The sequence below is a fragment of the Phytophthora sojae genome (assembly GCF_000149755.1).
Source record: "Phytophthora sojae unplaced genomic scaffold PHYSOscaffold_1, whole genome shotgun sequence".
Lineage (NCBI taxonomy): Eukaryota > Oomycota > Peronosporomycetes > Peronosporales > Peronosporaceae > Phytophthora > Phytophthora sojae.
Window position 1 is genome coordinate 8,780,206 of NW_009258115.1, and position 23,704 is coordinate 8,803,909.

At 55.4% G+C, this 23,704-nt stretch overlaps 6 protein-coding genes across 6 annotated transcripts; 2 read left to right on the forward strand and 4 right to left on the reverse strand.

The window, feature by feature from the left end:
• Positions 1-3,507: 3,507 nt before the first annotated feature.
• On the forward strand, positions 3,508-3,801 carry PHYSODRAFT_369853 (hypothetical protein; the record flags this gene model as incomplete). The annotated part of the gene is made up of 2 exons (XM_009518222.1): positions 3,508-3,571; positions 3,629-3,801. Coding segments are annotated over 2 exons (237 nt in total), but the record flags the coding sequence as incomplete, so codon positions are not given.
• A 2,726-nt stretch (positions 3,802-6,527) lies between these two features.
• PHYSODRAFT_476880 (hypothetical protein) lies at positions 6,528-6,725 on the reverse strand (the record flags this gene model as incomplete). Its single annotated transcript, XM_009518223.1, has 1 exon — positions 6,528-6,725. A coding segment is annotated over one exon (198 nt), but the record flags the coding sequence as incomplete, so codon positions are not given.
• Positions 6,726-15,255: 8,530 nt separating this feature from the next.
• PHYSODRAFT_322785 (hypothetical protein) lies at positions 15,256-17,587 on the reverse strand (the record flags this gene model as incomplete). Its single annotated transcript, XM_009518224.1, has 3 exons — positions 15,256-16,481; positions 16,520-16,764; positions 17,346-17,587. 3 exons carry the CDS (start codon positions 17,585-17,587, stop codon positions 15,256-15,258), a joined length of 1,713 nt encoding a protein of 570 aa, XP_009516519.1.
• Positions 17,588-17,639: 52 nt separating this feature from the next.
• Positions 17,640-18,841, forward strand: PHYSODRAFT_294481 (hypothetical protein; the record flags this gene model as incomplete). The annotated part of the gene is made up of 2 exons (XM_009518225.1): positions 17,640-17,717; positions 17,750-18,841. 2 exons carry the CDS (start codon positions 17,640-17,642, stop codon positions 18,839-18,841), a joined length of 1,170 nt encoding a protein of 389 aa, XP_009516520.1.
• Positions 18,842-20,997: 2,156 nt separating this feature from the next.
• On the reverse strand, positions 20,998-21,678 carry PHYSODRAFT_284396 (hypothetical protein). Its single transcript, XM_009518226.1, has one exon. The coding sequence runs from the start codon at positions 21,614-21,616 to the stop codon at positions 21,008-21,010; it is 609 nt and encodes a 202-aa protein (XP_009516521.1). The 5' UTR covers positions 21,617-21,678; the 3' UTR covers positions 20,998-21,007.
• Positions 21,679-22,187: 509 nt separating this feature from the next.
• PHYSODRAFT_385212 (hypothetical protein) lies at positions 22,188-22,828 on the reverse strand (the record flags this gene model as incomplete). The annotated part of the gene is made up of 2 exons (XM_009518227.1): positions 22,188-22,255; positions 22,561-22,828. Coding segments are annotated over 2 exons (336 nt in total), but the record flags the coding sequence as incomplete, so codon positions are not given.
• Positions 22,829-23,704: the final 876 nt, after the last annotated feature.

Here is a 23,704-nt window from a genome sequence, read left to right on the forward strand (position 1 = left end):
TGTCACGGTGCCTAAGGTCCCTGTGGACTTGGGCGTGAAGTTTTTGATTTCGATAGCGTGGAACGCTGTCTGGTCTTAGACCTCGATTCGAGATATGATCTCATCCTTGGTATGGTGTGGCTGCAACGCCGCGAGCCTTGGATCGATTGGAGGTCGAAGACCCTTGGTGCTACGCACTTCTCTCCTGGTGGAGCATTGGCGAGTCATGAACCCACCTCTGCTAGGAAGCAGAAGCGCTTCTGGCGTGAGCACTGGACCGAGTCGGTCAATGTGCTGGACATCGGAGTTTCCGAGTTGGTGGACACTGAGTGTGTCGAGAACGAGCGTTCCGAGCGTGGCTCGCGGACGGCAGATGGAGCGGCACGAATTCCGCTGAGCGGGTGTGCGTCTGAGGGCGACGCCCTGCTGCGTGCTAGCGACGGCGCGGTCGGCACGATGCCGAAGAACAAGGGGCTTTGCCCGGATGAAGATCGTGGAGTGGCACATAATCCGCTGAGTGGAGGCTGCGGATCGTGCAGCTCTTCGCTGAGTGTCGGTAAAGACACTGGAGTTCCCCTGGAGCTGAACGAGGTGGTGACTCCTGGCGTCAAGACGCACGTGAAATCACGGAGCTCTTCAGGGCGGACGGTGTCCATGAAGAGGAGGCAGCGCCGCAAAGCGCTGGCTGCGAGACGCAAGGCGTCTGCGATCTCACGAGTCGAGAAGGGCGTGTCGAGCGGTGAGGGTCCACGCGAGAGCGAGCAGCTCTATACACTCGTGAATGGAGTGACGGGCGACGTCGACGGAGGTATCAACCTCGACGACTTTCCCTCACTGTCTGCTCTCCTGGAGCTGGACGAGATGTCCTTGGCCGAGTTCGGCGAAGCCTTGAAGGCTGGAGACTTGGCTGAGGTAGTGGTCATACGACCCGAAAAAGAGTTGAATTCGTCCTCGCTTCTGGATGAAGCTGTCCTGGAAGACACCAAGAAGGCGCTGAATGCGCGGAGCGGATCGGCGATCCTGAAGGACCCGTCGGATCCCTTGTATCAAGTGGTAAAGGATTGCCAGGACGTGGTTTCGAAGGCGCCGCCCTCGGGGCTACCTCCGGATCGAGGTGTTCGACACGAAATCGATCTCGTTCCGGGAACGAACTACTGCGTGACGAGGCAGTGGCCCTTGCCGAAGGAGCAGTGTGACGTCATTGACGCGTTCTTCCGTGCGAAGCACGAGGCGGGCATGGTGCGTGAGAGTAAGTCTCCACACTCTACGCAGACATTCTGTGTCAGAAAGCCGAATGGCAAGTGGCGTACCGTGCATGCTTTCAACAAGCTGAATGCTGCTACCATTCCGGCGCAGACGCCGATTCCTCGGAAGGATGTTCTTCAGAACAACATGACAGGATGCACGATGTACAGTGCGCTCGACTTGGTCGATGGATATTACCAATTGCTCATGAGGACGAGCGACATTCCTCTCACTGCGGTGAGTACTCCGAGCGGCATGCTCTGGGAGTGGTTGGTGATGCCCCAAGGGCTTTCGAACGCGCCAGCGACGTTTAATCGTCTTGTGACGCAGCTCTTCAGGTCCCATCGGGCGTACGCCCAAACGTACTTTGATGACATCTTTGTCCACAGTCGTGCGGAGCACGGAAAGACTGATATGGAGAACCATGTGGAGCACCTATGTGCTGTGCTCGAATGCATGCGTCAAAACAAGTTGTACGCCAACATTGACAAGTGCATCATCGGAGCGGAAGAGATCCCCTTCTTAGGGTGCTTCATCGGGAAGCGTGGCCTGAGGGCCGATCCGGTCAAGGTCAAGGCCATTATTGACTGGCCGGTTCCCAAGAACCAGAAGGATCTTCGCAAGTGGCTTGGCTTAGCCAATTACTTGCACAAGTACAGCGAGAACTACGCTGAGATGGCTCGACCACTCTCCAATCTCCTGAAGAAGGGTGCGCAGTGGTGTTGGGACACCGAGCATCAAAATGCGTCTGCAGCAATTAAGGACAGTCTCCTTCATGCGCCTATTCTGGCTCTGCCAGACCCCGCTCGTCCGTTTAGTGTCGTCTGTGACGCCTCAGACTTTGCCATCGACTGTGCCCTGCTGCAAGCAGACGCCGAGAGGCGCGAGCGCGTGGTGGCGTTCGAATCTCGCCAGCTGAAGGCTGCGGAGAAGAACTATCCTGTCCACGACAAGGAGCTACTTGCAATGAAGTATGCGCTCGTCAAGTTCAGGGTGCACCTGTTGGGCTCTCAGCCGTTCGTGATTTACACGGATCATGCGTCGTTACGCACTGCGACTCAGTCGCCTCATCTCTCGCAAAAGATGGCCCGCTGGCTGTCCTTCTTCGCGGAGTACAACTTCGAGGTGAAGCACAAACCTGGCAAGCAGAATGTCCTTGTGGACGCGCTGTCGCGCAGGCCGGATTATGAGCTGGCTCATGTAACGACCGTGACATCGTCATTAACGGATCTGATCCGAACGGCTTATGCCAAGGACGACACTTGTGTCGCGTTGCTAAAGGCTCTGGGGAGCAAGGAGCTTCAAGACGCGGACACGGAATTGTCAGCGCGGCTGCGCGCGCGGCTACACCGTTATTTCCTCGATGGAGGCCTGTTGTTCTACAACACTTGCCCCGAGGATACGCCCCGCGTGGTCATCCCTCATGATGAGGATCTGAAGTACCGCATCCTCTATAAGGCACATGACACGCCGCTGGCCGGCCATCTTGGCCGTGAGAAGATCTACAGCTCGGTAAGCACCCACTACTGGTGGCCAAAGCTGTACAAGTGGACGAGCACTTATGTGCGCACGTGCGAGACGTGTCAGCGAGTGATGTCGTCACCTCATGCTGCAGCGCCGTTGGCGAGTTTGCCTGTGTCTTCGGGCTGTTGGCAATCCATGAGTATGGACTTTGTGTTTGGCCTGCCGGCGGACGCGGCAGGCAACACTGGAGTCGTGACCTTCGTGGCCCGACTGAGCAAGATGGCTTACATTGCGGCTGAGCCGGACACCATCGATGGTAACGGTACAGCAACGCTGTTCTTGGACCGTGTGTTTCGACAACATGGACTCCCTGAGTCGATTGTCTCGGACCGAGACCCCCGCTTCACGGGCAACTTCTGGAGCGCGGTCTTTGCGGTGCTTGGCACAAAGCTGGACATGTCCACGGCGGACCATCCGCAGACCGATGGACAGACCGAGCGCGTAAATCGCGTCGTCGAGGACGTGCTCCGCAGCATTTGCGCCGAGACGCCAATGCGCTGGAGCGCCATGCTGCCACTCGTTGAGTTTGCGTTGAACAACGCCGTGCACGCCTCGACAGGCTACACGCCGTTCTACGTGAACAGCTTGTCTCATCCCCGCGTCCCGCTGACGCCGACACGTGGTGGCCTCGGGCTTGGTGGGGAAAGAGAAGCCGACTTAGCTGATCGGCTAGCCGATTTCAGCCCGGCTACGGTTCGTAAACAGGTTGACGCTTTCTTGTCAACGCGTCTCAGTGTCTTACGACATGTGCGTGACGCAATGGCTGAGAGCCAAGACAAGCAAAAGGAACATGCAGATGCCAGGGGCAGAGGCAATGTTGAAAGTTATGAGGTCGGGGACCTGGTGTTGCTTAATGCTAAGAACCTACCTACACATGCAGTATCAGCAGTCTTCAAGACGAAGTTGCGCCCGCGCTTCATCAGACCTTTAATGGTTGTGGCCAAGAAGGGCCGTGCGTACACGTTCAATCTTCCGAAGAAGATGCGGACGCACCCCGTCTTCTACATGGGCTTGCTCAAGCCGTACCAGGACCCGATGCAGGTGCAGATGGAGGCACCGAGGTTGACGAGGTCACAGGCACGGAGGTCCCAGGCGTCGAGGACGCGACCATCAACGCGGGCACCGCAGGCACAGGCGGAAGAATCGGCGCCAGAGACGCCGCGGGTACAGCGAGAGCCGCAGGCGCAGAAGGCGCAGCAGTCGGAGCCTGCATGCGGGCCAGGAGGTCGAGCTGACCCTGAAGCACAGCCTGCTGACACTGTAGCTCCCCGAGCTCACGGCCACGCTGCTCATCGAGATCGCGATAGTATCGCACCCAGCCCTCCAGGGCCCCAAGGCGGTCCCAGACCTCTCGAGGCACCTCGATCGATTGCGTCCGCTCGGCAAGCTGGTCGAGTTCAGTGGCAGTCCGGCCCACACGCGCATCAACGGCATGGATGTGATCCCGAAGGCGGCCCGCCTGCCGCCGCGTCTCCAAGAGCTCATCTTGAGTCGCAAAGGACCCCACAGCGGCCTCCACTGGCTCTGCTCGATGAGCATGGGAATCTGCATTACCATGTGGAGCGCCACCTGGCGAAGCGGCGGTGCCGGGGTCAAAACCAGTATCTGGTGAAATGGCGAGGGTACCCTCACTCCGAGAACTCATGGGAGTTTGAGGTGCCACTCCGCCAAGACTGCCCAGACGTCGTGGACGCTTTTGATCAGCTTGATCACCAGCGCCCCGAGGGCTCAAGGCCGGCACGCCGGTCGTCCCGCGCTTCCCGGCAATAAGCTGGGGAGCTGCTGGGTCAGCCACATTGCTCCGAAGCTGACCCTGAGCCACAGCGCTCACTCCATCGCGGGAAGGAGCGGCTGGAGTGCTCGAAGGAGCGAAGCGCGCAGCGCTAAACTGGGTCTGCGGCTGGGCGAATGCCGAGAGGCTGCGCTTGGCTCGGACCTTCGCGAAATCGAAGCGGAGCTTGCGTTCAATGCGAGCATCCACTTCACTGAAGCTGTCTCGGAGAGCATCCATGGAGCTGAGCTTTCGGCTGTGCTCGGCTCAAGACTCGAACTGAGCTTCGTACTCAATTGAGCCCTCCCCGGACTAAGTACCACCGGGTACGTCCGCATGGTGGGCACCGACTTCTGCTGGGCTTGGAGCCGCAGGTGCTCGCGATACTCCGCGACAGTCGTAGACGGTGGGGTGAGGAGTCACTCTCGGAGAGATGTTCGTAGAGCGAGCTCCTGGGGAGTACGGGCCGCGGGCCCAATGGCATGCACCGCGAGTGACTGCAGGAACGCCTGGCAACACGCCTCCGCGGGATCGCGAGGCCGGAAGCCGTAGTCAGCAGCGCTGGGATTCAGCAAGGGCCGCGGCTCAGGGCGCTGGGAGCGCATGGGCGCCATCTACACCGCGACCTGCTCGGACTGAGCCTCGTCCAAGGGGTTGGAGATGACGGGGCCCAGGGGCACGTCCTCGCCACAAGGCGGTGACTACCGTGGCTCAGTGAGCGCGCGCAGCTCCTAGAGACCAGACGAGCGTTCGGGGAACGGGTTCGGAGTGCGCAGCGGTGGCCACGGCTCCTCCCTTGATGGCGCAGTCCGCTCAGTGGCGAGATGGCTCGGCGAGCGCACAGGAGACGTGCGCGCGGGGCACTCTTGGTCGCGACAGCTCGGAGAGCCAACTGGGGCCGGCGAACCTTCTTCACGGCGTGTCGACAGCGTGGGCGAAACGTCGCTGCGGCTCGGGGAGCGTCGCGTGGCTGGGGACGCATCTCCTCGGTTCAGAGAACCCAGCATGGACTCGTCCACCTCGCCCTCTTCACCAAAGAGTTCCCTAGGATCCATGATCTGGCGGGTTGGTGCTCGAGGGGAGCTGGGGCTTGCGCGCTGCGAGCTGCGCTTCTGGCGGTGCGCCGCGAAGTACTCGGACACCGAGAGCCTGGAAGGCGTCGAGGGTGTGCGCGCAGGCGCCGGCGTTCGCAAAGGTGCGGAGGCACGCAGTGCAGCAGCAGGAGAGGAGCCAGGCTCCGAGGCGGATCTCGCGAGAGGCTGTCTGCGGTCGAAAGATCAAACGGCTTGATGACTTCAAGTCATGTGAGGGCGCGTTGCGCCGAGAAGTTCTCAGAGACGTCCACGCGGTGTGGATTGACTCGTTCGAGAAGAAGACTTGACGGAACAAGACCCGGCGGTTGACCGTTAAGCGTGAACACCCGTGTCCACGGTTTGGTGGGGGAGGGTGTAACGGGGTTACACGATAGTTACCCGAAGGGTTACGAAGTGGGTACACACTGTATAACCTAAATCAGTAGGAGAATCAGTACATGACTTCAGAGCCACTGATTATGCATATGACTAGGTTTCACTATGCTAGATAGTGAACCGGATACATTTACACCGTAGGCGGCTTTGCCGCAATAAAGGGAAATACATTCAGTTTGAGATTCACACAGTTAAGAGTTAAGGGTTGACTCTTGGAGTCCGTAAGGTGTACGGACTCACACGTTCTGGTATTAGAACGGGCTATCTTAAGCTGAGACTCTGCGAGTCTGTTACGTCTTCCTCTGACGCTAAAGCTACGGCAGCCCCGCTGCACCTACGTCCGGGTACGCGTCGCACAAAGCCAACAGCGACACCAGGATCGACGTCGTATGCTGCCACAGGTTCTCACAAAAGACCAGCAGCTGATGGTCATCCACGCATTCATTGGGCACACGATTCACACTAAGGTTGAGCGTTCCTACGTATGCCTTGTGCTCATTCTGCAATACACAACATATTTTGTCAGTTTTGGTAGATCTTCAGGTGAAGTGCGGTGGCTTGTTCCTTACCTTGGTGATTGTGCATGTGTCCGTGAACGGCTCTCGCCGGTCTGCAATACGCCACTCCACCTCGCCAATCCACTTGGTCGTGGGCATCACTAATGCGAATCTCTGACGCGCCTCGCGGATGCTCGCCATATCGCCCAGGTGGTCGAACGTTGCGAAGCCGCAATCGGGTCAGTAGGCAAGAAGATCGAAGTTTTGCTTCATCAACGGACAGCGGGCCGGCGACTTCAACTTAAGGCAATTCAAGCGCCTCAACCATCACCTACGAGTGAAATAGAGAGTAGGGGCGTCTAGCAAACCAGCAACATCATCAAATGAAGCCACCGCCTCCACTTTTCGTTCACGGTACTTAGCTGCCAGCTCCAGTGAGACTTCACGATCCTGCTTGGCTTGGGTTCGCTTCCGGTGGGCCTTGGTCATTCCGTTGATCACAGGACGCTCCGCAAATGTCCACGCGACTGCCTTCCTGCGTTCCTTCGGCAGCTCTTGTGACTCGGTAGATATTTGTGTGGCTTCGGTAGAATCTTGTGACAACGTTTGGGCGAAGTTGCCAACCTCACCTGCAAAAGTCGGCTTCTCCGGCTGTTGCAGTCTCTTCAGCAGCGGCAACATCGACTCCAGCTCCAGAAGTGCAGGGCTCCTCCTCGCTTCTTCCTCCTCAACCGTTGTCTTCAACTTTGATGGTAGATCCACCAGCTGCGAAAGCCACCTGAGAAAGCCCCGTGAGTACAGGAACCTCGCGCTTTGCCAAGGCGACTACGTTGCCGGAGTTGGGCGCTGAGTAGAAATCCTGAAGCCACTTCCGCGCGACCCAAAATGTCGGCGTCGACTGAAGAGCCATTTGTTCATTGATCTTCTGTGATATCGCCTTGGCCTCGACGTACATTGTAGCGCCTGGCAGTGCTCGTGTCTTCGGACGCGACGGACAGATGCCTTGATTCAAACCACCACACGGAAGCTCGCTTGAATCTATATGTTTTCTGAGCTGTGCACAATCCACCGTGTAGGAAAACGCTGTATTGGGGGGAGTACTGTTTCGAAGTCGCCTGTATTCCGGACGTATGTATATTCGAAAACTGCTGAAACGTCTCGGCCTGGAAGTCATTGAACGCGTCGTGGAATGGCTCTCACGAGTCTAACGTGGAGGGGAAGCCGTAAAATCCCACAGGCTTAGCTCGCTTCACGCGAAGGTCGTAAGTTCGGGATGTGCTTCGGTGAGAGTTTGGGTTGGGTTCGGACCGAAACTCATCACCTTCGTCGCCTTCATCACCGTTCTCTTCTTCTGCGTGTTCTTCAATCTCGACTTCCTCTGCGGCGTCGCCCTCCTTTCTGCGCCATTCTTCGTCGTCTTCGTCAGCAGTATTTTCACTCTCTTCACCGTCGTTTTCGTCAGCACTTTCACTCTCTTCGCCGTCGTCGGCGGCATCTTCGTCTGTGCCGTCCGCTCAATGTCAAACATCTCGCGTGCGGCACGTGTTTCCCACCGCTTGTACATGATAGGCTCGCGCGCATGGGCTCGGCCTTCTTCCTAGCCTCGCTGCGCAGCCTGGCGGTGGAACTCTGGGGATTTTGTGCCTGCCGTCCATCGCAAGCCGAATCTCCTGCTCGTCGTGGCGTGCGCGCGCCACGTTCGTAACCTGCTGCGCTTCCAGCACACAGCGATTGTACACTGGCAGCGGGGGAGATCGCGCAGCGTCCTGTCCGTTTCATGCCGAAGTTCACGCTGGCGCTGGCGCTGCCGACTCCGACTCCGCTCCGGCTCAGCACTGTCGCGCTGCGCACGCGTCACATGGGCGTCTTCGGACCTGGAGGGCGCTTCGACGAGCCAGGCTAATACACGCAAATGTCAGTAACACATATTCCTTACCCATGACTCGCATGTAAGCGTACCGTGCTAGGTGTGCGCGCCATTCTTGTGCCGGGACCTTGACTCTTGGTTCTTTCCCTCAACGGGGCCGATCGACGAATGCCATCCAAAACGGGAGGCGGGGAAGCGCTCGTATTTTTTGAAAAATCAGCGCCACCTACAGTAAGGTAATTTATTGTCGCCCTCTCCTGACAAGTTCAACCCGAACCTCGAAAACTGGCTATATCTGGTCTACCAAAGCTTCACAGGATTCGGTTGCTACCACCGAATTTAGTCTCGTCTGCCGAGGACGGGTGTCATGGCACTCGAATCCTGAAACTGAAGCGTGTCAAGAGGCCTAAAACCTCTAATTTCCCAAAACTAGGCCGATTCTGGCGTATGAGGGCCCATCGGAATGCTCTTGGAAGGCTGGGCGAGTCCATGGAACGGAAAGCACGCGCATTGGGCGTGATCTAGAGGATCGAAGCGATCATTTGGGGGGATTTTACGGATCGGATTTCACCCCCTCCCTAAACCCCTACCCCTGTCTAGGCATTGATGCTACGAGGCCAGATTTGGTAAAATTACTGTAAGTTTGACAAAAATCACACCGATTTGGCCCTCAAGATTCGGTGGTAGCAGCGTATTCCGGGGTGCGAGAGTATTTTATCGGTCCACAAGACTGAGCAGGCTTCTTGCACGAAAGTTCGCTAAGCTAGAAGGAAAAATACGTTCTCTTTAACATGACTGCAGCCCGACCGACACTGTAACAGGGTTACACGCACAAGTGGCTACAGTCACTTGCAACCCTAACAGACACGACGTCTGTTAGAGGTTCGAAAGACTTTCTCGACCTTGGTGTAGACACACCAAAGGCTACATACATTTACGACCACCACGACGGGTGGTCCATAGAGACTGAGGATTCCTATTGGCTGAGAGCAGCATCTCTTAGCCAATGAGCGACATGCATAGCATTGGAATTCTGCCAACCAGCCGTTGGCAGATTCCTATCTTAGAATATTACATTTAGAGGAAGTCAGAAACATAAAACAAAAATAGCAGTTCTCATTTTAGCCTAAAACATTATTTGGATCGTTTATTTAGATTAATCTATACTCGGAGGCCCGAGTATAATTAACTCTAAGTTACACTAAGCTACGCTTCCTCACATACACGCGCACACGTGTAAGCTAAAGTAGTGAGCCAAAGTAGGCCCATTACACGTGGTAGCACTTTGTAGTCCGTCCAACGACCCCCTACCTGAATTCGTACGTCACCGCACGAACGCGGAGCTGAGAACCTTACCATGGATACGGAGGTGTCCATGGAAAGCTCCACTACGCCTGCAACTCACGTTGCACGCGCTGACTGTCCCCTCTGTCGGACCCAGAGTGGGAAGCTCTCCAACGACTGTTAACAGTCATTGGTGAGGCGGCTGTAGCTACGATGCTGCGTACGCCAACGCCGACAGAGCAACATGGTGTTGCTCTGGGATTCATCATGAGGGAGCAGCGAGATGCTGCTTCGTTTACCACGGTGTCGTCGGGGACGACACCGCGCGCGCAATCGCTGAAGCTCAGCGTGAGCAATTACGTTGGAAGAGAGGGCGAGCCTCTCCTCCGTTGGCTTGTCGAACTCGACACTGCCATTGCGGCTCGCCGTATCATCGACCCGTTATCGTAGGTTGCGTTCGCCATGTCATGTCTAGGCAGACGTGCAAGAAGTTGGGTGTATGGACGCCGACTCTCGGATCCTACGTGCTTTAGCACGTACGAGGGTTTCAAGGAAGAGCTCAGACAAGCGTTTGAGCCCCCGCAAAACGAGTTCCGGTCGAGGGCGGAGTTCCTCGACCTGCAGCTGGGCAGGCATGATGTCCATGCTTACGCTCAGAGAGCACGGTACTTGGTCTCGAACATCGTGACCAATCCGATCGACGAGGCGACCAAGGTCGTAACGCTCATGAAGGGACTGCGAGATGGGCCCGTGAAGACCTATCTCTTCCGTGAGTACCCGAGTACTCTCGAAGCCGCAATCACTCTTGCAATGCAGGAGGAGTTTAGCCTGCGGCAGGCTAAGCTGCATGCACATGTGCCAAGGCCACAGCCTCACCGATAGTGAGGACGGGAGGCCCAGAACCCATGGACCTCTCGAGCGCTGCAACTGCTGGACCACAGCAGTCGCAAGGAAACAATGTGCGATGCTGCCGATGCGGTAGAATCGGTCACTTTGCTCGGGAGTGCACGGCCCCCGTGCACCAGCAGGGTGGCTATCGCGGCGGTGCCGGGCACCGTCGCAACCAAACAAAACACACTGGACGCCAGTAGGCGCGGGGCACCCTACTGGTAATGCCGTTCCGCGTGCCGACCTTGGACACGCGACACTGAGGACCGCAGCCCCCAGTGAGGTTCATTCTCACTGCAAGAACCAAGATGACAAGCCTGACCTTGTCATCCTGAACGTGAACTCGATGAGAGCAAGCGGCTCTCTCCGTGCTTTGGTAGATTCTGGCGCGTCGAAGAACTTGTTCGACTACGAAGTATATCAAGGCTTGACTTCGAGGATTTAAAGATACCTCGAAGTATGTTGGAAGTACGAATGGCAATGGGTGCACCGAGAAGCGCATGGTACGCGTGCGCTTCACGTATGAAGATCAAGAGTCTGTCGAGACCTTCATCGTCCTGGATCTGGACGATAAGTTTGACATTGTATTGGGCATGCCGTGGCTTGCACGGCATGATCCGGTCATCGATTGGGAGAAGCGCACTCTCGTGCGCTTCGGTCGAGCCAGCGGAACAGTGAGCGATGGCCCTGTTGCCGCTACGCACGCACCGACAGGTGCGCGCGACTCCCCACTCGAGACAGCGCCTAATGCCGCTGTCCCGGAGCGCCCTGGGCGCGCGCGAGCACGCGCGCAAGAGCACCAAGCGTCGGCGTCGCCGCCGACGGCTGAAGGAGAAAATGTGTTGATCTCAAAGATCGACACCCGCTTTTCAGCGAATCAGGAAGAGTCTCCGACCTCAAGGGGCACGGATGACGCAGACGAGTCACACGCCTCAGCCGTGGAGGCTGACGCGAATCTGATTGGATCAGGTCTGGCCAATAATAAGAGCCAAGGTGACGTAACGCCGTCGACTCCGGGAGTCGATGGCTTGGGTGAATTTGATTCGTCGGCTCGAGGAGCCGACGCACCCTCCGTAATGGAGGGCTGCGCCAATAACAGGCGTCGAGGTGAAGATGGCGTGTCGGCTCCGGGAGCCGATGCTGCAGGCGGTGCGGACGGTTGCAAACGTCCCGCACCGGAAAAAAAAACTTGCATGCTGTCGTGCAGCCGGGCTGCACGACGAAGCGCCGGGCGACCAAGCCGGGCTTGAAGTCGCTCGCCCGCGGGATGAACCCGTCGGCAGTACTAAAGAAGAACACCCGTCCACGGCTGGGCCTGGACGAGGTCAAGAACCAAGCGGAGCCGGGCTCCGCAAAACAAAAAGACGGCGCATGCGAAGGTCGCTGCGCAAGTCTCAGCCTGGGGCCGAGACGCTACAAGGAATGTCTGCCGGGCAGACGGAGGCTGAGAAGCCGGACGTCGAGACGTTGAACGTCTTGACGCGTACCTGTGCCGGGTTCCGGTACAGGGAGATGACTTTCGCTAACCCTCCGACGCAAGCTTCGGAGTTTACTTCGCTTCCAGTCATGAGCTGGAAGCGCTTCGCGCGTGACTTGCACGATGGACGCATCGAGCAAATATGCATTCTCTCGGACGCCGAGAGAACGAAGAGCGAGAATGAAGAACTGAGGCAGTTCTTCATGGAGACCACCACTGAGAGCGAGGACACTCTCAGTGCGAAGACGAAGAAGGAGCGCTTTGAAGAGCAGAGCTGGGACTCGTTGAAAACGAGTCCCTACTACGCGATCTTACGGGAGTACGCGGACGTACTTCCGGAAGAGATCCCTGCGGAACTTCCGCAGGACAAGGGAATCCAGCACGAGATTGATCTCGTGCCGGGCACGAAGTACTGTGTCACGCGGCAGTGGCCACTGCCGCGAGAGCAGGTCGAGGCGATCGACAACTTCTTTGAGAGTCGTCGCAAAGCTGGACAAGTGCGGATATCGAAATCCCCGCAGTGCTCCGACGTTCTGTGTCAAGAAGCCACATGGCGGTTGGCGCATCGTTCATGCGTACAACAAGCTGAACGATGCGACGATACCGGCGCAGACACCGATACCGCGAAAAGATGTCATCATCGATTCGATGGCCAGGAGCACTATCTACAGTGCTCTTGATCCGCGCGATGGGTTCTATCAGATCCTCATGCGTGAGAGCGATATCCCTCTCACGGCTGTGAGCACACCGAGCGGCATGCTCTGGGAGTGGCTAGTGATGCCGCAGGGTCTGAAGAACGCCCCTGCGACCTTCAACAGGTGCGTGACGCACTTGTTACGCTCGGTGCGCGACTTCGCACCGAGCTACTTCGACGATGTGTTCGTCCACAGCCGGGCTGCGGACGGGATGAGCGATGTTGAGATGCACAAGGTGCATCTCCGGAAGCTGCTTGCGCTCATGCGCAAGCACAAGCTCTATGCGGACCTGAAGAAGTGCATCTTCGGGGCGAGCGAGATACCCGTGCTCGGGTGTCTCGTCGGGAAGAACGGTGTCCGCCCTGACCCTGAGAAGGTCAGAGTGATCAATGAGTGGCCGACGCCGTCGATCGTCAAGGAACTGCGGCAGTTCCTTCGCTTGGCCACGTACTTGTGCAAGTACGTGAAGGACTACGCGGGCATGATACACCCGCTGTCACAGCTCCTGAAGAAGGACGTCGAGTGGACTTGGACTGCTAAGAGTCAGCAGGCCTTCGATGCAGTCAAGCAGGGATGGACTGAGGTGCCGATCTTGGCGGTGGCCGACCAAGATCGCCCGTTCCACGTTGTGTGTGACGCATCCGACTTCGCAATCGGATGTGCGTTGATGCAGCACGATCACGAGGGCCGTGATCGTGTCGTCTACTACCAATCGCACCAGCTAAAGCCAGCTGAGCGCAACTACCCGGTACATGACAAGGAGCTTCTTGCCATGAAGTACGCACTCGCGAAGTTCCGAGTGTATCTACTCGGAAGCAAACCGTTCGTGGTCTGCACAGACCACGCGTCACTGCGGACGGCTGTGAAGTCGCCACACATCTCGCAACGGATGGCGAGATGGCTCTCATTCTTCGCAGAGTATAACTTCCGGGTTGAGTACAAACCCGGAAGACTCAATGTGGTGGCCGACGCGCTCTCGCGTCGGCCTGACTACGCCACGACCGATGCGAACGTCAATGCCATTGACGCCATGCGATCGAGCACCCCAACGTCGTCACTGTTGGACGACGGGAAGGTCGCGTACGCGCACGACGCGGACGCGAAGCTCTTGCTGGCCTACGGTTCAGCACCTTCTGACAAAGCTTGTCAGAAGCTGCCGAAGCATCTTCGTGCTCGTGCACACCGTTATCGGGTGCACGATGGGTTGTTACTCTATAGTGCAGTCGACGACAACGCGGACCGCGTTGTCGTGCCCAATGACGATGACCTGCGACTCAGGATCATGTACGAGTATCACGATGCATCGACTGCGGTGCATCCGGGTCGTGAGAAGACATACCTTCTTCTCACGCGAGACTTCTACTGGGCCCACCAGTACAAATGGGTGCGCAAGTACGTCCGTGCTTGCGAGGTTTGTCAACGTGTGAAGCCTGCGCCTTTCGCGCAGGCTCCCTTGCAGTCACTACCAACTCCACGAGAGTGTTGGTAGTCCATGTCTTTGGACTTCGTGTTCGGTCTTCCCCCGGACAGCCAGCGGAACACGGGCGTTGTGGTCTTTGTTGACCGCTTCAGCAAGATGGTACATCTTGCTGCGGTACCCGCTGAAGTGACTGCGAAGCAGACGGCGCGTCGGTTCGTTGACGTGATGTTCAAACACCATGGCATGCCGATCGACATTGTGTCGGATCGGGACCCGCGCTTCACTGCACACCTTTGGCAAGAAGTGTTTACACTTCTTGGGAGTCAACTTTCGATGTCGACTGCGGATCATCCGCAGACGGACGGGCAGACCGAGCGCGTGAACCGCGTGCTCGTAGACGTGCTTAAGAGCTACGCTCACTCGTTCCAACACTGGAGCGAGTGCCTGCCGATGGCGGAGTTCGCCATCAACAACTCGGTGCATGCCTCGACCGGGCATATACCGTTCTACGTGAATGCCATCAGGCACCCACGCCTCCCGAGTCTACTCCGGGTGGTGGCTCCTTCCTTAAGTGGGGGAGGATCTACGACTGCAACGCAGCAGTCGCAGAATGCCACTGACACTTGCACAGTGTCAGCCGCGACTACGCGCAACAACAACAAGAAGCACGCGTCTGTGCAGGGCACAGACGCCGACAAGAGCAAGAAGAAAAGAACGGGTCTGTGTAGAGCACAGACACCGCGAAGACGAACGCAGAGGCCGGGCCTACTGCTAGAAACGAGCTGAACGAGTTCAGCTCGGACGCAATCAACTTCGTGCAGCGCAGACAAGCCGTCATTCGGTTTGTCCAAGACGCTATCGCAGCTTCTGTCGACCGACAGAAGCTGAACGCAGACAATGTTGGTAGGGGCAACACTAATGAATTCAAGAAGGGTTCATTGGTCTTGTTAGCAACTCAAATCTGCCTGAACATGCAGGTTCCGACTTCGGGGCGAGCAAGCTCGCTCCGCGCTTCATCGGGCCGTTCACGGTGTTGGCACGGCATGGCAACGCCTACACGCTAGATATTCCATCTAGCATGCGCCTCCATCCGACCTTTTACGTCGGGCGGCTGAAGCCATACCTGCAGCACGAGCCACCTAGCTCGGCTGGCCCGAAGCGGAAGCCCCAGCGGGAGCGAACCTCTGCTCCAGCGCGTAAACGCGCTGGGCCAAGCGTGCGACGAGACCTCCCACGTCGACAGAGATGTCCGACGCGGTCTGTGAGGCCTGAGCGACTTGAGCCCTCAGGATCGCCACCTCCTGCATCAGAGCGGCGAACTCCCGGCTCTGATGCTGTTCCACAGCAGCGACCCGCTCCTCGAGCGTCAGGCCAAGGTCAACCCCAGGTTGACCATACCCGGGGCGTGTTCCCACCACCGCCGCATCCGATCCGCGACGCCCGCGGCTCAACAAGCTGGATTGTTGAGCGTATTGTGAACCATAGTATCCCGAAAACGAACCGGCAGCGGGTTCGTTATCGTATTCGTTGGAGAGGGTTTCCGCCCCACCAAGACACATGGGAGCCACGGGACGTCCTGCTGCAGGACGTTCCGGAAATGGTGAGGGCGTACGAAGCTCACCACGCACTGCCGACGCGAAGGTAGTGCGAGCGCTGTGGTCACCTACAGCGCCCGAGGTCCCACGATCGTCGCGTTCCTCGCGTGCCAAGAACTTGGCACGGAGATCCTTGAGACTCTCAGGTACACGAATCGTCGTGTACCCGTTTAGGTCGCGGTCGCTCAAGCGCACCGCACCCGGAAGCCACAACGTGCACTGATGGCCTTCGGGCACAGCGCATGGAATACCAGCGTCCACAGAGGATCTGTGGAGCTGCTCCAGCCTCCCGCGCGTCGAGAATGTCTCGAAGCGCTCACGGGCATGCTTAACCCGCTCACGGTAAGCAGCCGGCTTCTTGTTGAAGTTCTCAACAAAAGCATTCCAACATTGACAAAGTGCCTGCCACTCAGGCACTTTGCTGCGAGAAGAGGTCTTCTTGCTGGAGAAGTATCGGAGGTCGTGAAAGAGTCCGATATAGTAATCCCGCCTTTGATTCGTTAACGGATCAAAGTGCTGCTCCTCCGCCACAGCATCATCGTGGATCCCGCTGCATACGTACAGCGGAATTTCATTTGGAGGCACGGTGTTGCCCACAGGGTCTGCGATCTCTGACGCAGACGGCATCCACGGATCGCGCGCTGCCTGAGCAGCGCGCGGAGAACTTGAAGACGCCACCTCACGCGGGGAGCTTAAAGTCTCAGCAGCGGAGAGCGGAGTTTCGCTCTCGCCGCGCGAACGCTTCGAGCTCGAAGCGTCCGAGTCGTCTCCTTCACGAGGGCGTCTCGACCCACATGCGGGTCGAGACTATCACTGTCGATAGACTCCTTGCGCTTGTTGGAAGAGGCCTCGCCCTCTTCCATCTCTACGTCGTCACTCCCATAGTCAACGGCGTCGTTGACTACAGAGGAACCTTCGAGGACAATCTCCGACTGAGTTGTCCCCGACGCGGCCTCTGCAGCGAGCGCGTCGCGCTTTGCCTGCTGGCACTCATGGTACTGAGCAACAGAGAGGTTCCCCTCTGTTGCGGCGGCGGTCTTCTTCTGCGCCGAGCTCATTGCGGAATGAGCTCGAGTTTTCTTTCTCCCAACGTGAAGAATTGACGAATGGTCAATTTCCTGATTGACGTGCCGTGACTCGGCGCGTCTAACCTTGAGGGGGGATGGTGTAACAGGGTTACACGCACAAGTGGCTATAGTCACTTGTAACTCTAACAGATACGACGTCTGTTAGAGGTTCGAAAGACTTTCTCGACCTTGGTGTAGACACACCAAAGGCTACATACATTTACGACCACCACGACGGGTGGTCCATAGAGACTGGGGATTCCTATTGGCTGAGAGCAGCATCTCTTAGCCAATGAGCGACATGCATAGCATTGGAATTCTGCCAACCAGCCGTTGGCAGATTCCTATCTTAGAATATTACATTTAGAGGAAGTCAGAAACATAAAACAAAAATAGCAGTTCTCATTTTAGCCTAAAACATTATTTGGATCGTTTATTTAGATTAATCTATACTCGGAGGCCCGAGTATAATTAACTCTAATTTATACTAGGCTACGCTTCCTCACCTACACGCGCACACGTGTAAGCTAAAGTGGTGGGCCAAAGTAGGCCCATTGCACCGCGCACCCGCAGGAGCAGTTGTTGAGCGCCGAGGTCCTGCTGGACCAGAGCGCCGCACACTCGTAGTAGAAGACGCCGAGGGCCAAGGCTGTGTAAGAGGTGGCGCCGAACCCCAAGGCCGTGTCAGAGCAGGCCGAGCTGTCGGCGCCCACGAGAGTCAAGAAGTTGCAGCTAGTGCTGACGAGCAGCGAGGGGTTGGAGGCGGTTCCGGCGAGCGCCGTCAAGATGCAGAAGATGCTGTTGAGCATGGCGCTGAGTGCAGCTATGCTACAGAGATCGTCGATGCAGTAGATGGCGCCAATGGTGGCGGTTCGGATGAGTGTGGGGCCCAGCGCAGAGATGGTAGTGCACGTCGCGCACAGCACGAAGGTGTTACATGTACGCTTGCCAACGTCATGACTTGACGTCAGAACACCAACATCTCGACTACGGCTTTGACAGCCACCGCCACCAACTGTGCCTCCGTGATCGACCTTACCGACGAAGTGGGTGGAGTCCCTCTCCTTACCAATACAAACGCTGAACCAGACGTGGGGATCCCAACATCGCAACAACACGAGGCACAGCAACGAAGAACGAAACCAAAAAATAACCCTTGGCCAACGGGAAAGTCGCGGAGAAAGTCTGATAGAAAGAAGCGCAAGACGGTGATCGATGCTGGGCGTATCTACTACCCCCGCACCATGAAAACACAGTACCTGCGCGAGTACCTACGACTGCCCAGCGTTCAACAGAACATTCGCGCTCGGCACATGCAGAAAGCGTTATCCTTATCGACTGGAAAGCGTATCTACGATGATTCGGCAGAGACAGTTGAAGAACTCGAGCAGACCCCAGCAGGCACACTTAACGTAGAGGTAAACACTGCCGAGAGCGCGGTACAAGGGCATACGATTGAGCCACACTTCTCAACGAGGAGCGCCCCATCGGAAGTTGCGTGGCCGGAAGGAGTGCAGAAGCTGCGGAGGTGTATTTACGCCAAAGACCTTAAGAATGTGACACTACTTTTTCCGGACATTGGCAAGATGGACGCGTGCCGGTGCTCCCATGACTGCTTCCGGGATACATGCAAGAATGCTACCACCGACATTTTCTGCTCCAAGAGCATCGGCGCGCTAATCGGTCGTTGCTCTAACACGGCCTACGAGTATGGCGGTGTGGAGCTGATGCAGTGTGAATACGGAATCGGTGTGCGAGCTACAGAATTTATACCGGTCGACGCAGTGATCGGCGAGTTCGTTGGTGAACTCACTCTGCATGACTTCGAAGCAGATATGGAAATAGCAGAGTACGCGTTGGAGTTGCAAACGACGGCGAGTACGACGAAGATCAGGAAGAAGCGCACTGTTTACATCGACGCAGCCAAGGCTGGTAGCATCACCAGGTTTATCAACCATTCCTGCGAAGCAAAGTGCAAGTTTGTTGAAGTTCGGAACGGACGACGCGTGAAGGTACTGGTAATTGTAGAAAACCCATTCACCCTGGAGAAGAACTTACAGTGAACTACGGAGATAAGCTGTGGTTCACCTGTACGTGCGGGTTAGGAAAGTCTAAGGGTTCACCAAACTAATAGATGTATAGTTTAAATACAGATTTCACTTAGGTTTGCCTGTTTAAGCGCGGGTGGTGAAGTAATATGGGACCATAAGCGGATACGCAACCAATACATAGTTACTCTGGGAAGCCATTTCGCATACTACAAAACGTTTATGCCTCGTAGTAACCGAAGGGGGCAGTAAAACGAATGACTTCGAAACAGAAGCGAAGATGGTGCAACCGCACCAAACCCGGATACATGTCCGATTAAATGGTAGCATGAAAACCAATTATTTGTGCTTTTAACGTCAACTTGTGCGTATTGACCGAAGGGGGCATGAAGGCAAAATATGCGATGTACCCTCGCCACGGAAGTTCGAGCACCCTAAACAGGTACACAGATTCAGTCTATCATATCAACTAAGCCCTGAATAGAGTTTGTTTAGCCTCATGTAACATATATCGAACGAATGCAAGATTCAAGATTGAACACGTAGATTTTGTGAGTAATATGGAGATGTGCGTAAACTGACAAAAGCGTATATGAACAGAATTGAACTTCGTGAGCTTAAACGAGTTTTGTAGTCCTCACATCCCATACATCAGTATTTATCGACGGGGGGTGACTAGAAGATGATACGGTGATCTTCCACGATAAGCGCATACGCACTCGAAAGAAAGCATTGCTTTCTTCACAAACGTGTATCGGTCACTGTCCGAAACTTCATAAGTATCGAAGGGGAAGAAGAAGCGTTTGTTCCGTTTAGCAGTGGAGAATTTGATTTTGAGTTACAGTCCATGCGAACACTAGGCCGACACTAGTGAGCAATTGGATGAAACTTCCTCGTTCCAGGGACAGCGCGTGACCATTGAGAGGTGCTCTTCCACCCATATCGGCCGCCGGGACCTCCTGTTGTTGAATTCCGCTCTGGGCGGCGCGCGCCGGGTTACGGTTTACGAACTTGAGTTTGCCCGTAATGTCAACGAAGCCGTAGCTCTGCATGACGAGGAGTAGATGACAGCAATGCCCGAACTTGTACCAGTAGCGACAGCTACAAACGCGACGCGAGACGTCAACAGCCCAGCCCCACGATGACTGCCCTTCCACTTCCATTCGAGCGTAATTATCGCCAAGTTGAGCGGAGACAGCGATGACCTCTTCGGTGCGCTTCTTCGACGGAACCAAAATCCGAGGCGTCCGCAGCGTAACAACAAACTTAATACCTCGGGCCACCGCCTGCTCGAAGCCGCTTCCCATACCTGGAAATACCTCATAAAGTGTTTTTGCTTTCTGCAGCTCGGCTACACGTCTCTTCAGAGCCCGAGGAATCTCGGGTTGCGCGCGAAACTGCCTCTCGTTACTGGACTCCGTAAAACAGCACTCGACCAGTTGCTTGAACAACGTCCCCATTTTCAGCTGGCTGCGAAGGGAATAGTCACGCTTTATGACTTTGTTGTACTGCTCGATAGGGTTGTTCATCGTTGCAAAACCGACGGGGGTGTAGAAGCATTGCCATTGGTGGAACTTGCCGCTAAGCCATTGCTCAGCAAAGTACTTTGCGAAGGTCTTCGTTTCGGGATTGGCTTTCCACTGAACCGTGCAGGTATCGCGTAGACGTATAAACGGTTGGGGGGACCGGCAAAGTGCATAGTAGATGTCCTTCGTCAAACGTGTCTTGGCCTCCGTTGACAATCCCTTCGTGTACTTGAACACTTTGGCGACGACATGGTAGAAGCACATCAGGTAGATGAAGTTGTTGTCCGGACCGAAGACACTGACACAGCCGTTGTACTGAGCATCATCGCCGTCTCCCATGACGGAGCGAATGGCGAGTTTCTTGTTAACAACTTGCTCGTACACACGACGAAGAGAAGTCAAAGCTTCGAAAAATTGCATCTCTTGCTGCTGGGACATCACGAAAAGCGCCACCAAATGGAACGACCGATTTCCATCCGAGATTCCACAAGCCAGAACCGGGTAGCCCACTTGGTTCAACTTGTAGGTCGCGGCGAGATGAAAAATGAACGATCCGGGAGCTCGGTTCAGTCGCATCAGCATCATCTTGGTAGTGACTCCGACGACGCACGGATCCTCGTCCGAACCAATTTCTATCCATGGGTTGCCATTGGCATCAGATCGCGCTCCAAACACAAAAGTTTTGAGTCTCGCTCTCTGCTCCAGTAAACGCGTGTTCACGGATGTAGGCCACCACATCGTCGTAGCAGTCGTTGTTCAGCAGCTTCTTCTTCTTGTAGTAGTTCGCGAAGTTCTGGACTTTTGCGAGTGAAGGTAGATCCTTAACCGCGAGGTTGAACTTCCTGGTCATGGAGTTGCGGATTTGGGCTGGCTTCATTCGCAACGCGCTCATCTCACGAATGTACACCTTCTGAGCAGCGGTCAGGGATTCTTGGCGTGGGTCTCGGACCGGGCTCACATGACTTGAGCACTCGAAGATTGAGATCTCATCGGTCTTCAAACACTTGAGCGTCCGACCCCTCCATGAACACGTCAGACCCGGAAACGCACGCGTGCATGCTGGTGATCCACACTCCAAAATGCGGTATCGCATTAGATGCGGCTCAACATGCATGCATATCGTGCAGGGAACAGCGTTGCTTCTTGCCACGGTGTAGCGCTTGAACGTCTCCAGAAACATCTCTGCTTCGTCGCTTGGGGCGTTTAACACCACAACGCTCCATGCTGGGCGCGTCATGGCGTCCGCTGGCGTTGGGCGCGTCATGGCGTCTGCTGGCGTTGACGGCAAGAGCTACCGGGTTCTCCTGTCGACTTTGACCTCCACTGCTAATTGGAATGTGATCCCAGTGGAAGCACACAGGGAGCTGATTGACTATTTATTGTATATATTCATACATTGATTGGCTACAGAATGACTGGTTGGGCTTGTTGCCAGTTCCCTTGGTTATTGCGTTTCAACCGCTAATTGAGTTGTGTACACCAAATGCTGTGTGGGTACACCGAGGCCTTGATAGTTTTACCTGGCTTTTGCTTGGGTTGCCTCAATTTTATGTGTAACCCTTTATTTTTGTTGTTTATACATATTTTTCGTCAGTTATCACCGTCTCTCAGTGCATTGTTGTGGCTACAAATTCCAGAGCTTCAAAGTGCTGAGGAAGCGCCTTTTCAAAACTCTCAACTACAATGTCCTCATCAAGGCTGTTCCAGGCTATGATAGTGCGCTCGATAATATCAAGGCGCTTTTCTTTTGCCGTTTTGGGGCTTTTGCGGTAAGCCCATGTACTGCGCAGGGCCGACTTCTGCGGGCCCATCACGTTTACGTCGAGGGGCTGGCAAGTGGACGTGGTGTTCGCTGACAACGGGTCCACCACAGCGAACACTTTCTCGGCCACGACCCGCTGCCCTTCCTCGGACACGTGACAGTCGAAGTTGTCCGCGAGGATGACAGCGGGCCCGTCCAGCTCGTTCATCAGTAACTCGCTGGTGTAGTAGTCCCAGCACCTGGCGTCCGTCCAGGCGTTCTCTTGAACGCAGTAGTAGTGCCCCGCCGGGTAGGTCTTTAGTTCATCCTTGTCGATGTCCGCCGGGGACACCCTTAATAATGAACAAGATTGGAAAAAAAATTCCTGCAAATATGACAAACAAAAAACATATTCGTCTACAAGTTAAGCAATTGTTAAAATTAAAACGCGCAAAAAATTATCTTACCATCGGCCCTCACGGTCAGCACGGCTGTCATACGACCTGGATGCTTCATCAATCCAGTCACCCTCGCTGAATCGGTTGCTCCTTTGCCTGCCCAACCTTTTTTAGGTGCCATTTCATAGTAGATTGACGTTTCGTCGACGTTGTAGATCTCCGTTATCGGCGTGTTCCAGTGCCGGCCCCAGAAGTCCCAGGAGAACTCCATTTGTGTTTCCACAAGCTCACCGTCGGTAAGTTTGCTGGTAACAGGAACCTGAGAAGAAAACCCATGGCTAACACGTAGTTAATAAAAAGCAAAAGCATTATTTTACAGCAATGCATACCGTTTCGCAAATTGTTGGCACAATTTAAAGAGCTTTATGGCCACTTTCCTCGCTCTTCTTCGTTCTTAGGTACTCTGTCAACCACGCAAGCTGGTGCTCTTTCATGTATTTGATCAACATCAGCGTAGTAACCAGCTGAAAGCAAAAACAAGAAAAAATGTCATTCAGCGAAGATTTTATATATTAGTTCAGATAACACTTACGTTGTTGTCTCGACGCTCATCTTTCATATACAAAACCAAAGCATGCGAGAAAGGGATCATCTCCTTTCTCCCTTGCCCTTTCATGCTTGCTTTTCTGCGAGCCGCTGAAGCTTGTAATCTTGTCCTCGTTCTTCACCCAGTCGCGCACGGTCCAACGTGGCACGTTACTCTGTTTAATAACTTCATCAATGCCTACCGTGGCAACCAGGCGAAACACTTCGCGCTTATACTGCATTTTGTAGGAGCGCTTGGCGCGCATCTTTCTGTTTTTTCTCAATTCGGCGCAGGACGACATGCTTCGCGGTGCTCTCCGTGCCAGTAATTTTTTGTAGTATTGGTTGGTAAAAAATAAGAGCTCGTGTTCGTCTGATTGGCTAAAATACAAACATTGTTTTGTATCGGATCAGAAGTCGGGGCTTGTCGCATGGCGTATTTTTTGGTGGAGCGTATTTTTCCATCTCGTCTTGAGTTGCAGTGCAAACAGCAATGATACGCGACTCGTGCTCACGGGCCAAGTCGACGCCAGCAATTTCGCGGTTGATGCGGGCCACTGCCATGGCCTTAAAATTGGGAGAACAGGTCGAAGTGAGAGTTGTCGACCAAATACTTTATTTTATTGAA